This window comes from Bombina bombina, chromosome 5 (genome assembly GCF_027579735.1).
Source record: "Bombina bombina isolate aBomBom1 chromosome 5, aBomBom1.pri, whole genome shotgun sequence".
Classification (NCBI taxonomy): Eukaryota; Metazoa; Chordata; class Amphibia; order Anura; family Bombinatoridae; genus Bombina; species Bombina bombina.
In genome coordinates this window covers 519,506,701-519,524,744 of record NC_069503.1, presented here as the reverse complement: position 1 = coordinate 519,524,744, position 18,044 = coordinate 519,506,701, and the positions used below count along the sequence as shown (strand labels likewise).

The 18,044-nt window shown below is 43.2% G+C and overlaps 1 protein-coding gene across 1 annotated transcript in view; it reads left to right on the top strand.

Moving 5' to 3' along the window:
• DPY19L1 (dpy-19 like C-mannosyltransferase 1) overlaps window positions 1–18,044 on the top strand; it is a 550,250-nt gene that overhangs the window by 281,849 nt on the left and 250,357 nt on the right. The window contains exon 11 of the mRNA XM_053715774.1: window positions 10,632–10,709. Within this exon, the coding sequence (XP_053571749.1) occupies window positions 10,632–10,709 (78 nt within the window). The remainder of the gene's footprint in view (window positions 1–10,631; window positions 10,710–18,044) is intronic.

Sequence of the window (18,044 nt, the reverse complement as noted above, 5' to 3'; positions counted from 1 at the left end):
GCCTTTCAAAGCCAAGAATAAGTCTAATTTTCGTTCCTTTCGCAATTTCAGGAACGGACCGGCCTCCAACTCTGCAGCCTCTAGACAAGAGGGTAATGCTTCGCAAACCAAACCAGCTTGGAAACCGATGCAAGGCTGGAACAAGGGTAAGCAGGCCAAGAAACCTGCTACTGCTAACAAGACAGCATGAAGGAGTAGCCCCCGATCCGGGACCGGATCTAGTAGGGGGCAGACTCTCTCTCTTCGCTCAGGCTTGGGCAAGAGATGTTCAGGATCCCTGGGCACTAGAAATAGTTTCTCAGGGTTATCTTCTGGAATTCAAGGAACTACCCCCAAGGGGAAGGTTCCACATGTCTCACTTATCCTCAAACCAAATAAAGAGACAGGCATTCTTACATTGTGTAGAAGACCTGTTAAAAATGGGAGTGATACACCCAGTTCCAACCGTGGAACAAGGAATGGGGTTTTACTCAAATCTGTTTGTGGTTCCCAAAAAAGAGGGAACTTTCAGACCAATTCTGGATTTAAAGTTCCTAAACAAATTTCTCAGAGTGCCATCATTCAAAATGGAAACCATTCGAACGATTTTACCTACAATCCAGGAGGGTCAATTTATGACTACCGTGGATCTAAAGGATGCGTATCTACATATCCCTATCCACAAAGATCATCATCAGTTCCTAAGGTTCACCTTTTGGACAAACATTACCAGTTTGTGGCTCTCCCATTCGGGCTAGCCACTGCTCCAAGGATTTTCACAAAGGTACTCGGGTCCCTTCTAGCGGTTCTAAGACCAAGGGGCATTGCAGTGGCACCTTACTTGGACGACATCCTGATACAAGCGTCGTCTCTTTCAAAGGCAAAGGCTCACACAGACATCGTTCTGGCCTTTCTCAGATCTCACGGATGGAAAGTGAACATAGAAAAAAGTTCCCCGTCTCCGTCGACAAGAGTTCCTTTCTTGGGGACAATAATAGATTCTTTAGAAATGAAGATTTTCCTGACAGATGTCAGAAAGTCGAAGCTTCTAAACGCTTGTCAAGTTCTTCACTCTGTTCCACGACCTTCCATAGCTCAGTGCATGGAAGTAGTAGGGTTGATGGTTGCAGCAATGGACATAGTTCCTTTTGCGCAAATTCATCTAAGACCATTACAACTGTGCATGCTGAAACAGTGGAATGGGGACTATACAGACTTGTCTCCAGTGATTCAAGTAGATCAGAAGACCAGAGACTCACTCCGTTGGTGGCTAACCCAGGATCACCTGTCCCAGGGAATGAGCTTCCGCGGACCAGAGTGGGTCATCGTCACGACCGACGCCAGTCTAGTGGGCTGGGGCGCGGTCTGGGACTCCCTGAAAGCTCAGGGGATATGGTCTCGGGAAGAGTCTCTTCTCCCGATAAACATTCTGGAACTGAGAGCGATATTCAATACTCTCAGGGCTTGGCCTCAACTAGCAAGGGCCAGATTCATAAGATTCCAATCAGACAACATGACGACTGTTGCTTATATCAACCATCAGGGGGGAACAAGGAGTTCCCTGGCGATGAGAGAAGTGACCAAAATCATAAAATGGGCGGAGGATCACTCCTGCCACCTATCTGCGATCCACATCCCAGGAGTGGAAAACTGGGAGGCGGATTATCTGAGTCGTCAGACATTCCATCCGGGGGAGTGGGAACTCCATCCGGAGATATTTGCCAGTTGACTCAATTATGGGGCATTCCAGACATGGATCTGATGGCGTCTCGTCAGAACTTCAAGGTTCCTTGCTACGGGTCCAGATCCAGGGATCCTAAGGCGACTCTAGTGGATGCACTAGTAGTGCCTTGGACCTTCAACCTAGCTTATGTGTTTCCACCGTTTCCTCTCATTCCCAGGCTGGTAGCCAGGATCAAGCAGGAGAGGGCCTCAGTGATCTTGATAGCTCCTGCGTGGCCACGCAGGACTTGGTATGCAGACCTGGTGAATATGTCATCGGCTCCACCATGGAAGCTACCTTTGAGACAGGATCTTCTAGTACAAGGTCCATTCGAACATCCAAATCTAGTTTCCCTCCAGCTGGCGGCTTGGAAATTGAACGCTTGATTTTATCTAAGCGTCGGGTTTTCGGATTCTGTAATAGATACTCTGGTACAAGCCAGAAAACCTGTAACTAGAAAAATTTACCATAAAATATGGAAAAGATATATCTGTTGGTGTGAATCCAAGGGATTCTCATGGAGTAAGATCAAAATTCCTAGGATCCTTTCCTTTCTCCAAGAAGGTTTGGATAAGGGATTATCAGCGAGTTCTCTAAAGGGACAGATTTCTGCTTTATCTGTCTTGTTACACAAACGACTGGCAGCTGTGCCTGATGTTCAAGCTTTTGTTCAGGCTTTGGTCAGGATCAAGCCTGTTTACAGACATTTGACTCCTCCCTGGAGTCTGAATTTAGTTCTTTCAGTTCTTTGCAAGGGGTTCCGTTTGAACCTCTACATTCCATAGATATCAAGATGTTATCTTGGAAAGTTCTGTTTTTGGTTGCTATTTCTTCTGCTAGAAGAGTTTCTGAGTTATCTGCTTTGCAGTGTAATCCACCCTATCTGGTGTTCCATTCAGATAAGGTTGTTTTGCGTACTAAACCTGGTTTCCTTCCAAAGGTTGTTTCCAACAAGAATATTAACCAGGAAATAGTTGTGCATTCTTTGTGTCCGAATCCAGTTTCAAAGAAGGAACGTTTGTTACACAATTTAGATGTAGTTCATGCTTTAAAGTTCTATTTAGAAGCAACAAAGGATTTCAGACAAACTTCTTCTCTGTTTGTCGTTTATTCTGGCAAGAGGAGAGGTCAAAAAGCTACTGCTACCTATCTTTCCTTTTGGCTGAAAAGCATCATCCGTTTGGCTTACGAGACTGCCGGACGGCAGCCTCCTGAGCGCATAACAGCTCACTCTACTAGGGCTGTGGCTTCCACATGGGCCTTCAAGAACGAGGCTTCTGTTGATCAGATATGTAAGGCAGCGACTTGGTCTTCCCTGCACACTTTTGCCAAATTCTACAAATTTGATACTTTTGCTTCTTCGGAGGCTATTTTTGGGAGAAAGGTTTTGCAAGCCGTGGTGCCTTCTGTTTAGGTAACCTGATTTGCTCCCTCCCTTCATCCGTGTCCTAAAGCTTTGGTATTGGTTCCCACAAGTTATGGATGACGCCGTGGACCGGACACACCAATGTTGGAGAAAACAGAATTTATGCTTACCTGATAAATTACTTTCTCCAACGGTGTGTCCGGTCCGCGGCCCGCCCTGGTTTTTTAATCAGGTTTGATGAATTTCTTTCTTTAACTACAGTCACCACGGCACCTTATAGTTTCTCCTGTTTTTTTCTCCTGTCCGTCAGTCGAATGACTGGGGTGGGCGGAGCCTAGGAGGGACTATATGGACAGCTTTTGCTGTGCTCTTTGCCATTTCCCGTTGGGGAAGAGAATATTCCCACAAATTATGGATGACGCCGTGGACCGGACACACCGTTGGAGAAAGTAATTTATCAGGTAAGCATAAATTCTGTTTTTTCTTTTTATCATGACTGAATTATTGGAACAGTCTTGTTCTATGTGCTTAGCTGCCAATGTGGAACCCCCTCTTACATTTTGTCCCTCCTGTACTGAGAGGGCTTTACAATTTAAAGAACAAATTTTCTTTAATACAAATAACTCTAAGCATGCTTCTCAGCTTGACTCAGGATATGCCGCAAATTTCTCCCCTAGCGTCACAGCCTTTAACACCTGCTCAGGCGCCATCAACTGCGTCCACCTCATTTACTCTGCAGGATATGGCGGCAGTTATGTCATCTACTCTTACAGAAGTTTTGTCTAAGTTGCCAGTGTTACAAGGCAAACGTAATAGAAGAGCGGACCAGGTGGTCCAGGCGACTTCTGACTCCTTGTTGGCGATCTCCGATGTACACTCCCAGGGCTCTGAAGTGGGAGGCAGGGAGACTCTGTCTGAAGGGAAATTGTCTGATTCAGGTAGTGCATTACCCCATAAAGATTTGGACGTAATGTCCTTCAAATTTAAGCTTGAACACCTCCGTCTGTTGTTGCGGGAGGTTTTGCTGACTCTGGATGATTGTGACTCTATTGTGGTGCCACCAGAGAAATTGTGTAAGATGGACAAATACTTAGAAGTTCCTTCTTATTCTGATGTTTTTCCGGTTCCTAAGAGAATCTCGGATATTATTACACGGGAATGGGAAAGACCGGGTATTCCGTTTTCACCTTCCCCTACCTTTAAGAAAATGTACCCTATAGCTGACGCCATTCGGGATTCTTGGCAGACAGTCCCTAAGGTGGAAGGAGCTATATCTACCCTGGCTAAGCGTACAACTATTCCTATTGAGGATAGTTGTGCTTTCAAAGACCCTGTGGACAAAACAATTGGAGGGTCTTCTAAAAAAGCTATTTATTCATCAAGGGTTTCTATTACAACCGATGGCCTGCATTGTCCCGGTTACAACTGTGGCCACATTCTGGTTTTAGAGGAAATATTGGATAGAATTAAGGCCCTTAAGCTGGCGAATTCTTTTGTTACAGATGCCGCTTTCCAGATCTCCAAATTGGCGACTAAAAATGCAGGATTTTCCATTTTAGCACGCAGAGCCTTATGGTTAAAATCTTGGTCTGCGGATGTGTCCTCTAAATCCAAGCTTTTGGCTATTCCTTTCAAGGGTAAAACCCTATTCTGGCCTGACTTGAAAGAGATCATTTCTGACATTACGGGAGGTAAGGGTCATCTCCTACCTCAGGATAAGAATTCTAAACAGAGGGGTAGACAGAGTAATTTTCGTTCCTTTCGAAATTTCAAGGGAGTCCCCTCTGCCTCTTACGCTAAACAGGAAGGGAATTTTGCACAATCCAAGTCCATCTGGAGACCTAACCAGGCTTGGAACAAAGGTAAACAACCCAAGAAGCCCGCTGCTTCCAAGACAGCATGAAGGGGCGGCCCCCGATCTGAGACCGGATCTAGTAGGGGGCAGACTTTCTCTCTTTGTCCAGGCTTGGATAAGAGACGCTCAGGATGCTTGCACACTGCGAATCGTGTCTCAAGGGTATTAGCTGGTGTTCAACAATTCCTTCCCAAGGGGAAGGTTCGTTCTTTCTCGATTGTCTGTAGACCAGATAAAAAGAGAGGCGTTCTTACGCTGTGTAAAAGACCTCTCCACTATGGGAGTGATTTGTCCCATTCCAATTCTGGAACAGGGGCAGGGATTTTACTCAAATCGCTCCCAAAAAAGAGGAAACGTTCCGACCCATTTTACACCTCAAGAGTCTAAACAAGTTTCTCAGAGTCCCATCCTTCAAGATGGAGACTATTCGGACAATTCTTTCATTGATCCAGGAGGGTCAATATATGACTACCGTGGATTTAAAGGATGCATACCTTTACATTCCTATCCACAAAGATCATCACCAGTTCCTAAGATTTGCCTTTTCTGGACAAACATTTTCAGCTTGTGGCTCTGCCCTTCGGGTTGGCCACGGCACCCAGGATCTTCACAAAGATTCTAGGGTCTCTGCTGGCGGTTCTCAGACCACGGGGCATTGCAGTGGCACCGTATCTGGATGATATTCGGATCCAGGCATCGTCTTATCAACTGACGAAGTCTCATACCAACATAGTTCTGTCTTTTCTAAGGACTCACGGGTGGAAGGTGAATCTAGAAAAGAGTTCACTAACTCCACAGACAAGGGTTCCTTTTCTGGGAACTCTAAGAGATTCTGTATCTATGAAAAGCTTCTTGACGGAGGTCAGAAAGTTAAAAATTCTGAATACATGCCGAGCCCTTCAGTCCATTCCTCGGCCATCAGTGGCTCAGTGCATGTAGGTAATTAGATTGATGGTGGCAGCAATGGACATCATTCCGTTTGCTCGTTTTCATCTCAGACCTCTACAACTGAGCATGCTCAGACAGTGGAATGGAGATTATGCAAATTTGTCTCCTTAGATAGATCTGGATCAGGAGACAAGAGACTCTCTTCTTTGGTTGTTGTCGCAGGATCATCTGTCCCAAGGGACGTGCTTCCGCAGACCCTCATAGGTGATAGTGACAACGGATGCCAGTCTGCTAGGTTGGGGTGCAGTCTGGAATTCCCTGAAGGCTCAGGGTGTGTGGACTCGGTCGGAGTCTCTACTCCCAATCAATATTCTGGAGTTAAGGGCGATATTCAACGTGCTGCAGGCTTGGCCTCAGTTGGCTTCGGCCAAATTCTTCCGGTTCCAGTCGGACAACATCACGACTGTGGCTTACATTAATCATCAGGGAGGAACAAGGAGTTCCTTAGCGATGACAGAAGTATCCAAGATAATTCGGAGGGCGGAGGCTCACTCTTGTTATCTGTCAGCAATATACATCCCAAGAGTGGACAACTGGGAAGCGGACTTTTTGAGCAGACATTTCAACCGGGGGAATGGGAACTCCATCCGGAGGTCTTTGCTGCTCTGATTCTCAGGTGGGACAGACCGGAATTGGATCTGATGGCGTCTCGTCAGAATGCCAAGCTCCTAAGATACGGATCCAGATCAAGGGATCCTCAGGCCGAACTGATAGACGCCTTGGCAGTGCCTTGGTTGTTCAACCTAGCTTATGTGTTTCCACCGTTAGCTCTCCTTCCCCGGGTGATTGCTTGGATCAAGCAAGAGAGGGCTTCAGTAATTCTAATCGCTCCTGCGTGGCCGCACAGGACTTGGTATGCGGATCTGGTGGACATGTCCTCTCTGCCGCCGTGGAAGCTTCCATTGAGGCAGGACCTTCTCATTCAGGGACCCTTCCATCACCCGAATCTAGTTTCTCTGCAGCTAACTGCTTGGAGATTGAACGATTTTATCCAAGCGAGGGTTCTCTGAATCGGTCATTGATACCTTGATTCAGGCATGTAAGCCTCTTACAAGTAAGATTTACCATAAGATATGGCATAAATATCTTTATTGGTGCGAATCCAAGGGCTACTCATGGAGTAGGGTTAGGATTCCCAGGATTTTAGCTTTTCTCCAAGAAGGATTGGAGAAAGGGTTGTCAGCAAGTTCCTTAAAGGGACATATTTCTGCTTTGTCTATTCTGTTACACAAACGTTTGTCAGATGTTCCAGACGTTCAATCTTTTTGTCAGGCTCTAACTAGAATCAGGCCTGTGTTTAGACCAATTGCTCCTCCTTGGAGTTTGAATTTAGTTCTTAATGTTCTTCAAGGGGTTCAGTTTGAACCTATGCATTCCATAGATATTAAGTTGTTATCTTGGAAAGTTTTATTTTTGGTTGCTATTTCTTCTGCTCACAGAGTTTCTGAGCTTTCAGCTTTACAATGTGATTTTCCTTATCTTATTTTTCATTCTGATAAGGTGGTGTTGCGTACCAAACTTGGTTTTCTTCCTAAGGTTGTTTCTAATAAGAATATTAATCAGGAAATTGTTGTTCCTTCTTTGTGTCCTAATCCTTCTTCTAAGAAGGAGCGGTTGTTACATAACTTGGATGTGGTTCGTGCCCTGAAATTTTACTTGCAGACGACTAAGGATTTCCGTCAATCATCTTCATTATTTATTTTTTTTTTCTGGGAAGCATAGGGGCCAGAAAGCTACAGCTACCTCTCTTTCTTTTTGGCTGAAGAGTATCATCCGTCTTGCATATGAGACTGCTGGACAGCAGCGTCCTGAAAGAATTACGGCTCAGACAGTGGAATGGAGATTATGCAAATTTGTCTCCTTAGATAGATCTGGATCAGGAGACAAGAGACTCTCTTCTTTGGTTGTTGTCGCAGGATCATCTGTCCCAAGGGACGTGCTTCCGCAGACCCTCATGGGTGATAGTGACAACGGATGCCAGTCTGCTAGGTTGGGGTGCAGTCTGGAATTCCCTGAAGGCTCAGGGTGTGTGGACTCGGTCGGAGTCTCTACTCCCAATCAATATTCTGGAGTTAAGGGCGATATTCAACGTGCTGCAGGCTTGGCCTCAGTTGGCTTCGGCCAAATTCTTCCGGTTCCAGTCGGACAACATCACGACTGTGGCTTACATTAATCATCAGGGAGGAACAAGGAGTTCCTTAGCGATGACAGAAGTATCCAAGATAATTCGGAGGGCGGAGGCTCACTCTTGTTATCTGTCAGCAATATACATCCCAAGAGTGGACAACTGGGAAGCGGACTTTTTGAGCAGACATTTCAACCGGGGGAATGGGAACTCCATCCGGAGGTCTTTGCTGCTCTGATTCTCAGGTGGGGCAGACCGGAATTGGATCTGATGGCGTCTCGTCAGAATGCCAAGCTCCTAAGATACGGATCCAGATCAAGGGATCCTCAGGCCGAACTGATAGACGCCTTGGCAGTGCCTTGGTTGTTCAACCTAGCTTATGTGTTTCCACCGTTAGCTCTCCTTCCCCGGGTGATTGCTTGGATCAAGCAAGAGAGGGCTTCAGTAATTCTAATCGCTCCTGCGTGGCCGCACAGGACTTGGTATGCGGATCTGGTGGACATGTCCTCTCTGCCGCTGTGGAAGCTTCCATTGAGGCAGGACCTTCTCATTCAGGGACCCTTCCATCACCCGAATCTAGTTTCTCTGCAGCTAACTGCTTGGAGATTGAACGATTTTATCCAAGCGAGGGTTCTCTGAATCGGTCATTGATACCTTGATTCAGGCATGTAAGCCTCTTACAAGTAAGATTTACCATAAGATATGGCGTAAATATCTTTATTGGTGCGAATCCAAGGGCTACTCATGGAGTAGGGTTAGGATTCCCAGGATTTTAGCTTTTCTCCAAGAAGGATTGGAGAAAGGGTTGTCAGCAAGTTCCTTAAAGGGACAGATTTCTGCTTTGTCTATTCTGTTACACAAACGTTTGTCAGATGTTCCAGACGTTCAATCTTTTTGTCAGGCTCTAACTAGAATCAGGCCTGTGTTTAGACCAATTGCTCCTCCTTGGAGTTTGAATTTAGTTCTTAATGTTCTTCAAGGGGTTCAGTTTGAACCTATGCATTCCATAGATATTAAGTTGTTATCTTGGAAAGTTTTATTTTTGGTTGCTATTTCTTCTGCTCACAGAGTTTCTGAGCTTTCAGCTTTACAATGTGATTTTCCTTATCTTATTTTTCATTCTGATAAGGTGGTGTTGCGTACCAAACTTGGTTTTCTTCCTAAGGTTGTTTCTAATAAGAATATTAATCAGGAAATTGTTGTTCCTTCTTTGTGTCCTAATCCTTCTTCTAAGAAGGAGCGGTTGTTACATAACTTGGATGTGGTTCGTGCCCTGAAATTTTACTTGCAGACGACTAAGGATTTCCGTCAATCATCTTCATTATTTATTGTTTTTTTCTGGGAAGCATAGGGGCCAGAAAGCTACAGCTACCTCTCTTTCTTTTTGGCTGAAGAGTATCATCCGTCTTGCATATGAGACTGCTGGACAGCAGCGTCCTGAAAGAATTACGGCTCATTCTACTAGGGCTGTGGCTTCCTCATGGGCATTTAAGAACGAAGCTTCTGTTGAACAGATTTGCAAGGCTGCAACTTGGTCGCCTCTTCACACTTTTTCCAAATTTTACAAATTTGATACATTTGCCTCGTCAGTGGCGGTTTTTGGGAGAAAGGTTCTTCAAGCAGTGGTGCCTTTCGTTTAGGTTCCTGTCTTGTCCCTCCCTTTCATCCGTGTCCTGTAGCTTTGGTATTGTATCCCACAAGTAAGGATGAAATCCGTGGACTCGTCATATCTTGTAAAAGAAAAGGAAATTTATGCTTACCTGATAAATTTATTTCTTTTACGATATGACGAGTCCACGGCCCGCCCTGTCAATTTTTCAGACAGGTTTTTATTTTGGTTAAACTTCAGTCACCTCTGCACCTTGGCTTTTCCTTTCTCTTCCTAACTTCGGTCGAATGACTGGAGTGGGAGGGAGGGGAGGAGCTATATATACAGCTCTGCTGTGGTGCTCTTTGCCACTTCCTGCTGACCAGGAGGCGTAATCCCACAAGTAAGGATGAAATCTGTGGACTCGTCATATCGTAAAAGAAATAAATTTATCAGGTAAGCATAAATTTCCTTTTTTATATTGTTTTTTCCTACTTAATCTCTTCATATTTGCAATTTCATAACTGCTTTTTTCACGTGGGCAGCGCTATAGAGATAATAATATGTCTGTGTATATGTTACGGGTTAAGTAGGATTACCTGGGTAAAATGGACATTACCCAAGCGGCTGTGGGTAAAGCCCAATATCCAGTAATTCCCCATGTACACTATTTTTTTGCCTCTGCCTGGGGGGTTCAAGGAAGGCAAGCCGATCCTCTGGCATCCACCCCAAGTTTACCTTGGGAATGAGGCAAAACAAATAGTGAAGACGGGGGAATTAGATAGAGTGCATCGTATAAATGTTTGATGCGGTGACTCCGCACTCTGAGGGCATTTATGATCTTACATCAGGCTTTACCCACAGCCGCTTGGGTAATGTCCATTTTTCCAGGGTAATCCTAGGATTACCCAATATCTGACTTTACCCATAGCATATACATTTCATAGACTATACTTGATCTAAACTAAAAAAAACACAAAATCAATGTTTTTTCTATAGACCTCAAATATCTATGTTCTAATTTTAATTTTTTTGTTTTGTTTTTAGATATCCTCATTATTTGTTATATACGTTGTTGGCTATATAGACTCAGACAAATTTTTGAAAATCTTGTATACACATATGGTAAGTTTTTTTTTTTTTATTTATTTTTATTATTAATAATAACAACAATAACTTTATAACTGGAGAAATTGTAACCAGTAATTACATATCGGTTATTTATGTGTTAAAATAAGCGTTGCTATAGATAATTTCCATTTGTAAAACATTATACAAAGTATTAATCACGTTAGCATACGTTAGTCACATAAGAAGCACTTTACATGACTTATACTAGATTGTGACTAGAACCTAATTCATAACACATGGGAGCCACAAATCAATATTGTAGAATACTTAAAGGGACAGTGAGCACCAAAATTGTTATTGTTTAAAAAGATAGATTATCCATTCCCCAGCTTCGCACAACCAACATTGTTATATTAATATACTCTATAATCTTTAAACATCTAAATTCCTGCCTGTTTCTAAGCCAATAAAGACAGCCTCTTATCACATACTTTTTTATTAGCTTTTTACAACAGGGGAGTGCTAGTTAATGTGAGCCAATAGATAACGTGCTCACACCCGTGGATTGTAGCAGACACTATTAATTGGACATTAATTGGATAAAATGCAAGTCAATAGATAATAAATAAAAAGTAATGTGATCAGGGGGCTGTCAAAAAAGGCTTAGATACAAGGTAATCGCAGAGGTAACAAGTATATTAATTTAACTGTGTTGGTTATGCATATGGTAATGGAATTATCTATCTTTTTAAACAATAATTTTTTTTTTGAGTTGACTGTCTCTTTAAGTGCTGCATATAAATGTATGCTATTAAACACACAAGTAGTAATATATTCACTAAAAATGTCCAGTGACATGGGTCAGCTTTAGGTAAGTTTACTGGGTACTATATAGTTGCTTTACTACCCTTTATATGTCTTTCTTGAGTTGGAGACATACACATTCTTAGTTCTGTGTTTTCCCAGGGGCTGCACAAACTAACAGAGAGATATAAATATTGCCCATGCACCACCAGTTGTCCATTCCTGCTTTAAAGCTCTGGTTTAGGATAGATTATCTAAAATTATCCATTAGTGCTTACAAGGTCCTTCACATAATTCTGTAATTTAAAGGGATAGTCTACTCCAGAATTGTTATTTTTTAAAATCTAGATAATCCCTTTATTACCAATTCCCCTGTTTTGCATAATGTTAGGATATATTAGCATGACCAATGCAATTTTGTTTTAGGCATCCATTTTGTCTAAGAATGGTTTATTATAATAGCTTATTAGGTATCAAGAAATATGTAGATGTTATGAATATTTGTTCAAGAGATTGGCCTTGTGAATGTTCCGGGCAATGCGCCTGGAAGCCCGTTATCTATGTAAGATGCCCACACGGCCTTGCTTTGGGCTGGGCTATGCACCTAGATGTACTTTTATTATGGTTATAGAAATTCTTCTTCTTAAAACTCCTTTTTACCCAATTATAATAATGAGATTCTTTCTTTCCTGAATATATTTATATGCTGTAATGATTGCCTATAAAAAGTATTGCACATCTTCTAATAAACAGAACAGCTTTTAGACTGACTTTCTGCGTGGTCTGATTTCTGTTCCTGAGATCTCGTCAAGTAACCCATTCATATCCAGGTGAAGGTGTAGGATAAAGGCCAAGTGCTGACTGACACTCTTCCCCCCTTAAAATAACACATAACCAACACGGTTATATTAATATACTTTTTACCTCTGTGATTACCTTGTATCTAAGCCCTCTTATTTCAGGTCTTTTGGCAGATTTGCATTTAGCTAATCAGTGCCCTGTCACTTGTAAATTCACGGGCATAGTGACAATGTTATCTGTGTCACATGAACTTACGCCCTCTAGCTGTGAAAAACTGCCAAATGCATTGAAATAATGGGCGGCCCTCAAGGTTTTAGAAATTAGCATATGAGCCTACCTAGTTTTAGCTTTCAATTAAGAATACCAAGAGAACAAGCAAATTTGATGATAAAAGTGAATTGGAATTCCCTATCTGAATCATGAAAGTTTAATTTTGACTGTCCCTTTAATAGTTATTCGGCACTAACCTCACTTCTTATGTATCTGCTGTGATCTAATGCAACCGCAAAATCAAATCTCTGGATATGTTTATGTGTAGTTTGAAACATTTTAAATATTATAGTTCTCTTCTACATCCTGTATTTACAGTTACAGACCAAAATCACTTAGCTGGTATGAGATTGATGAATTGGAACGATAACTATTATGAAGATCAGATGAGGTATTTGAGGATTATACTACAGTAGAGGATATGGAGGGCTTGTTTTTAGAAAATTTCATAAGAACCCTTACAATAAGGGTCTCCCAGAGAAATCCATCGGTCTGAATAGGTATAAGAATAATAGGGCTCGATTTATCAAAGCCCTACGGCTGCAAGTTCTCACAAGAACTTGCTCGCCGTAATTTAACAAGCAGCAGTCACTAGACCGCCGCTTTCCTAACCTCTTCGCCATCTCTAAAGTAGCGAAATTCAATCTCCGCGTTCGAGCCCGACCGAGGAGATTGACAGCTCCTGCCCGCGTGTGATTGGCTGTGCGCGGGCAGGGGGCGGAATTGCACTTGAGTGCAAAATTGCGCTCATGTACAATGGTGATTACCTGCAGGTAATTTCGTCCCGCCATAGGCGAGCTGAGGTATACAGGGGCGCATATACGCGTCCCTGTCCTCCTCAGCTTTGATAAATCTAGCCCTAAGTCCACATTCTATCCTGCAGAGTCCAGAGTTAATGCGTTGGAGACCTTCAATAGAGATAACATTCAATACAATTACCATTTACACAACCTCATCCAAATGTAAACAATAATCTTTCCTTTAACAAAAGACAGGCATTAAGGGCTCTTCCGAATAAATAACAAGTCGGCATCTGTTTTTGTTTTTTCAATTTCCATAAAATTAAGAACCTAGGACTGTCTTTTTTTTTTTTTTTTTTTTTTTTAAAAGACAGCTATTAAATATCTACTTACTCAGATTTTTTTTATACTCTATAGATTGCTACAGTATCTACAGAAACTTAGGACAGCTATGGGCGTGACATTTGCTCCTTCATATGCCATCCTCTATATGGGGATGATGAAAGCTGATAATTTTTTTTGCAGATAAACATATAATGCATAGATAATTCAGCTAGAAATATTCATTCTTACATCAACTGTAACAATTCCAATTTGTCATTAATGTTTGAACACTACCAGGATTCCGTTAACTTTTTGGATGTACGAGTAAGGGCAGATTCTCCAAATGGAACAAAGTTGTTATCCCTTTTTGTTTTTTTTCTTATTATTACCCCTCTAATAATAACTGACAGACTGTTAGATACTAAGTATAAGTAAAATGTGCTTGTATGTTGTAGTAAACATTTAAAGGGACTTTTGTAGGAACGTGCACAATTTTCTCTGAACAATGTAAAAAATTACAAAAGTATTTTGTATCCACCATTCTTTATTTCAAATGTAATAGAACAGAAATGTTACTTTCCTTCCATAAGCCAGGGAGAGTACACAACTTCATTCCTTACTGTTGGGAAATACAACACCTGGCCACCAGGAGGAGGCAAAGACACCCCAGACAAAGGCTTAAATATCCCTCCCACTTCCCCTACTCCCCATTCATTCTTTGCCTTTCGTTATTATCTGAGGTGGCAGAGAAGTGTCAGAAGATTTGGATAGTTCTTCAAGAAAGGACTAGAGTTTTAAGTAATCATGTTAACCTTTCAGTGAGAGTATTGGTGAAAGTCTGGAGATGCAGGGAAAGTTTTTTTGCTAAACCTAACAGCTCCTAAACAATCAGTGTTGACGAGTTTCACTGCTTGCTGTTACACACTCAAGTCCATGTCAGAGCGTCGCTGCAAGACTGTCACACTTGAGAGGCTGTGCCTGTTCCACAGCATGAATCCTAGAGGATAAGACTGTTTTATATATACACTTTTGCTACAGGGTCAGTGTGTGGATCCTTTATGCCTCGTTTTTGAGTGTTGCGCAGCTCATAATAGCTTAGCGCCTTTTTCAAAACAGGGGAAGTCCTGTCCTACGCTCCACGTGACCGGGTGCGGTCTTTTCATTTTCATACAATCTTGCTGCGGACATCACTCCTAAGGAGAACATTCGACTGCTAGCTGTCTGGTTCCTGGAGGTGGTGAGTGCCCCAGCCATTGGGATTATAAAGGTGCCGTTCTTTTTTGCCAGTCCTTCTGTGGATATATCTTAGCTATGCAGGACTCTGATACTACATTAGAAGGTCACGCTCCTTCTGTACTAATTAATAATCCCTGTTTGTATTGTGAGGAGGCCATGGTTTGCCCGCCTGCTCAATTTTGTTCCATTTGCCTAAGCACTGTTCTAAAGTCTAAGAAGGGAGACAAGCCTGCTAATACTCATAGCGCTATTTGCCCCTCGGAGCCGTCTACCTCTCAGGAATCTGGGTTCCCGAGAGATTACTGCCCTTTCTACACTTCCCGCTTCACATGCAGTTCCCCACGGCTCAACTAATCCTCCATCTGGAGGGGGCTTTTTTCCTGCAGACTTTACCGCACAGTTAAAATCGGCGGTGTCTGCGGCCCTGAGTGTCTTACCTCCCTCTAGCAAACGTAAGAGAAAGGTTAAACATAGTTCTCCGGACCTAGAGTCATCTAAATATTTGTCGGATTTAGCTACTATGTCCCAGCTATCCGAGGATGAGTTAACCTCTGTAGCTTCAGAGGGTGAACTTTCTGAGTCAGAAACTTAAGTTTCTAAGCCTCCTTCAGCGGAGGAACCCTCCTTTAGATTTAAAATTGAGCATCTGTGTTTTCTTTATTAAAGGAGGTTCTGTCTACGCTAGAGGATCCTGAAGCTAAACTCCCTGAGGAACCTAAGATCCCTAAATTAGACAGGGTTTATGAAAACAGGAAGGTTCCTCTGACTTTTCCTGTGCCAGTTAAGATGGCGAACATTATTAGTAACGAATGGAAAGAATAGGAACTTCTTCCCCCTTGTCTACCTTTAAAAAATTATTCCTGGTCCCTGACTCTCTGTTAGATTTGTGGGGCTCCATACCTAAGGTGGATGGCGCTATTTCTACACTGGCTAAGCGTACTACTATCCCTCTGGAGGATAGTTCTTCTTTTAGAGAGCCTATGGATAAGAAAATGGAAACTTTTCTGAGGAAGATGTTTCAACATACAGGGTTTTTATTTCATCCGGCAACAGCTGTAGCCACGGTTGCTGGAGCAGCTACCTACTGGTGCAACACTCTGTCGGAGCTAATTGAGGTGGAGACTCCCCTTGAGGATATTCAGGAGATAATTAACGCTCTGAGAATTGCTAACTCCTTCATCTGTGATGCGAATATGCAGATTATTCGCCTTAATGCAAAGGCTTCTGGCTTCTCAGTCCTAGCCCGCTTGACTCTCTGGTTGGTCTGCGGATATGACTTCTAAATCCAGACTCCTTTCTTTTCCTTTCAAGGGGAAGATTTAATTTGGTCCAGGGCTGGACTTCAGTATTTCTACGGTTACCGGAGGGAAGGGTGCCTTCCTACCACAGGGTAAGAAGAATAGCTCTAAGGGACGGCAATTGTCTAATTTTCGTTCTGACAAATCACAACAACAGCAATCCTCATCGAAGTCCGAGCAGCCCAAGAGTACTTGGAAGCTGGCTCAGTCCTGGAATAAGTCCAAACAGACTAAGAAGCCCACCAAGAACAAATTGTCATGAAGGGGCGGCCCTCGATCCGGGATTGGATCGATTAGGGGGCAGACTGTCTCTTTTTTTAGAAGCTTGGTTCCAGGATGTACAGGATCTTTGGGTCCTAGAGGTTGTATCTTAGGGATACCGGATAGGATTCATATCTCATCTGCCCAGGGGCAGATTCCTAATCTCCAGACTGTCTACAAGACCAGAAAAGAGGACTGCCTTTTTAGGTTGCATATGGGATCTCTCCTCTCTAGGAGTAATTGTCCCGGTACCTACAGCAGAAAGAGGTTTGGGGTTTTATTCAAACCTTTTTGTGGTTCCAAAAAAGGAGGGAACTTTTCATCCAATTCTGGACCTAAAGTGCCTATACAAGTTTCTGAGTGTTCCCTCTTTCAAGATGGAGACAATACGGTCAATCCTTCCGCTGGTTCAGGAAGGGCAGTTTATGACCACCATAGACCTGAAGGATACATACCTTCACGTTCCGATACACAGGGAACATTTTTAGTTCCTGGGTTTTACCTTTCTGGACCAGCACTTTCAGTTCATAGCTCTTACGTTTGGCCTAGCTACTGCTCCAAGGATACTTTTGAAGGTTCTGGGGGCTCTTCTAGCCATTGCCTGAACATGAGGTATTGCAATAGCGCCTTACCTGGACGATATCGTGGTACAGGCACCAACTTTTCATCTAGCGAAAGAACATTTGGAGTCCCTTCTCAGTCTTCCACAGATGAAAAATAAACTTGGAAAACAGTTTTCTTACTCCAAGTACAAGGGTGAATTTCTTGGGGATGATAATAGACTCCATATCCATGAGAATATTTCTCACAGATCAGAGACGTTGCAAGCTAACTACTGCATGTCTTGGCCTTGGCTCAGTGTATGGAGGTGATCAGACTCATGGTGTCCTGTATGAACATCATTTCCTTTGCCAGATCCTATCTTAGACCCTTACAACTATGCATGCTGAGACAATGGAACGGTGACCATTCAGATCTGTCTCAACAGATTGTGCTGGACAATCTGTAGAGAGACTCGCTCTCTTGGTGGCTCTGTCCAGATTATCTGTCCCAAGGCACATGCTTCTTGAGACTGTCCTGAGAGATTGTGACTATGGACGCAAGCCTTTCCGGCTGGGGAGCCGTTTGGGGTGCCAAGAAGGCACAAGGGCTGTGGACTCAGGAGGAGTCCTCCCTTCTGATTAATATATTGGAACTCCGGGCAATTTTCCAATGCCTTGAAGGCTTGGCCCCTTCTGGGTTCGTCCCAGTTTATCAGATTCCAATCAGACAATATAACCTCGGTTGCCTACATTAACCATCAGGGAGGAACGAAAAGTCCCTTGGCGATGAGAGAAGTATCTCAGATACTAGAGTGGGCATAGACTCACAGATGTATGCTGTCAGCTATCCACATTTCAGGTGTGAACAACTGGGAAGCGGACTTCCTCAGCAGGCAATCCTTTCACCCAAGGGAATGGTCCCTCCACCCCAAGGCGTTTGCAGAGATATACAGCAAGTGGGGGATGCCAGAGATGGATCTCATGGCATCCCGCCTAAATACCAAGCTACCCAGGTACAGGTCAAGGTTGAGGGATCCTCAGGTGGAATTGATGGATTCCCTATCAATACCATGGAGGTTCAGACTCATATATATTTTCCCTCCATTACCGCTT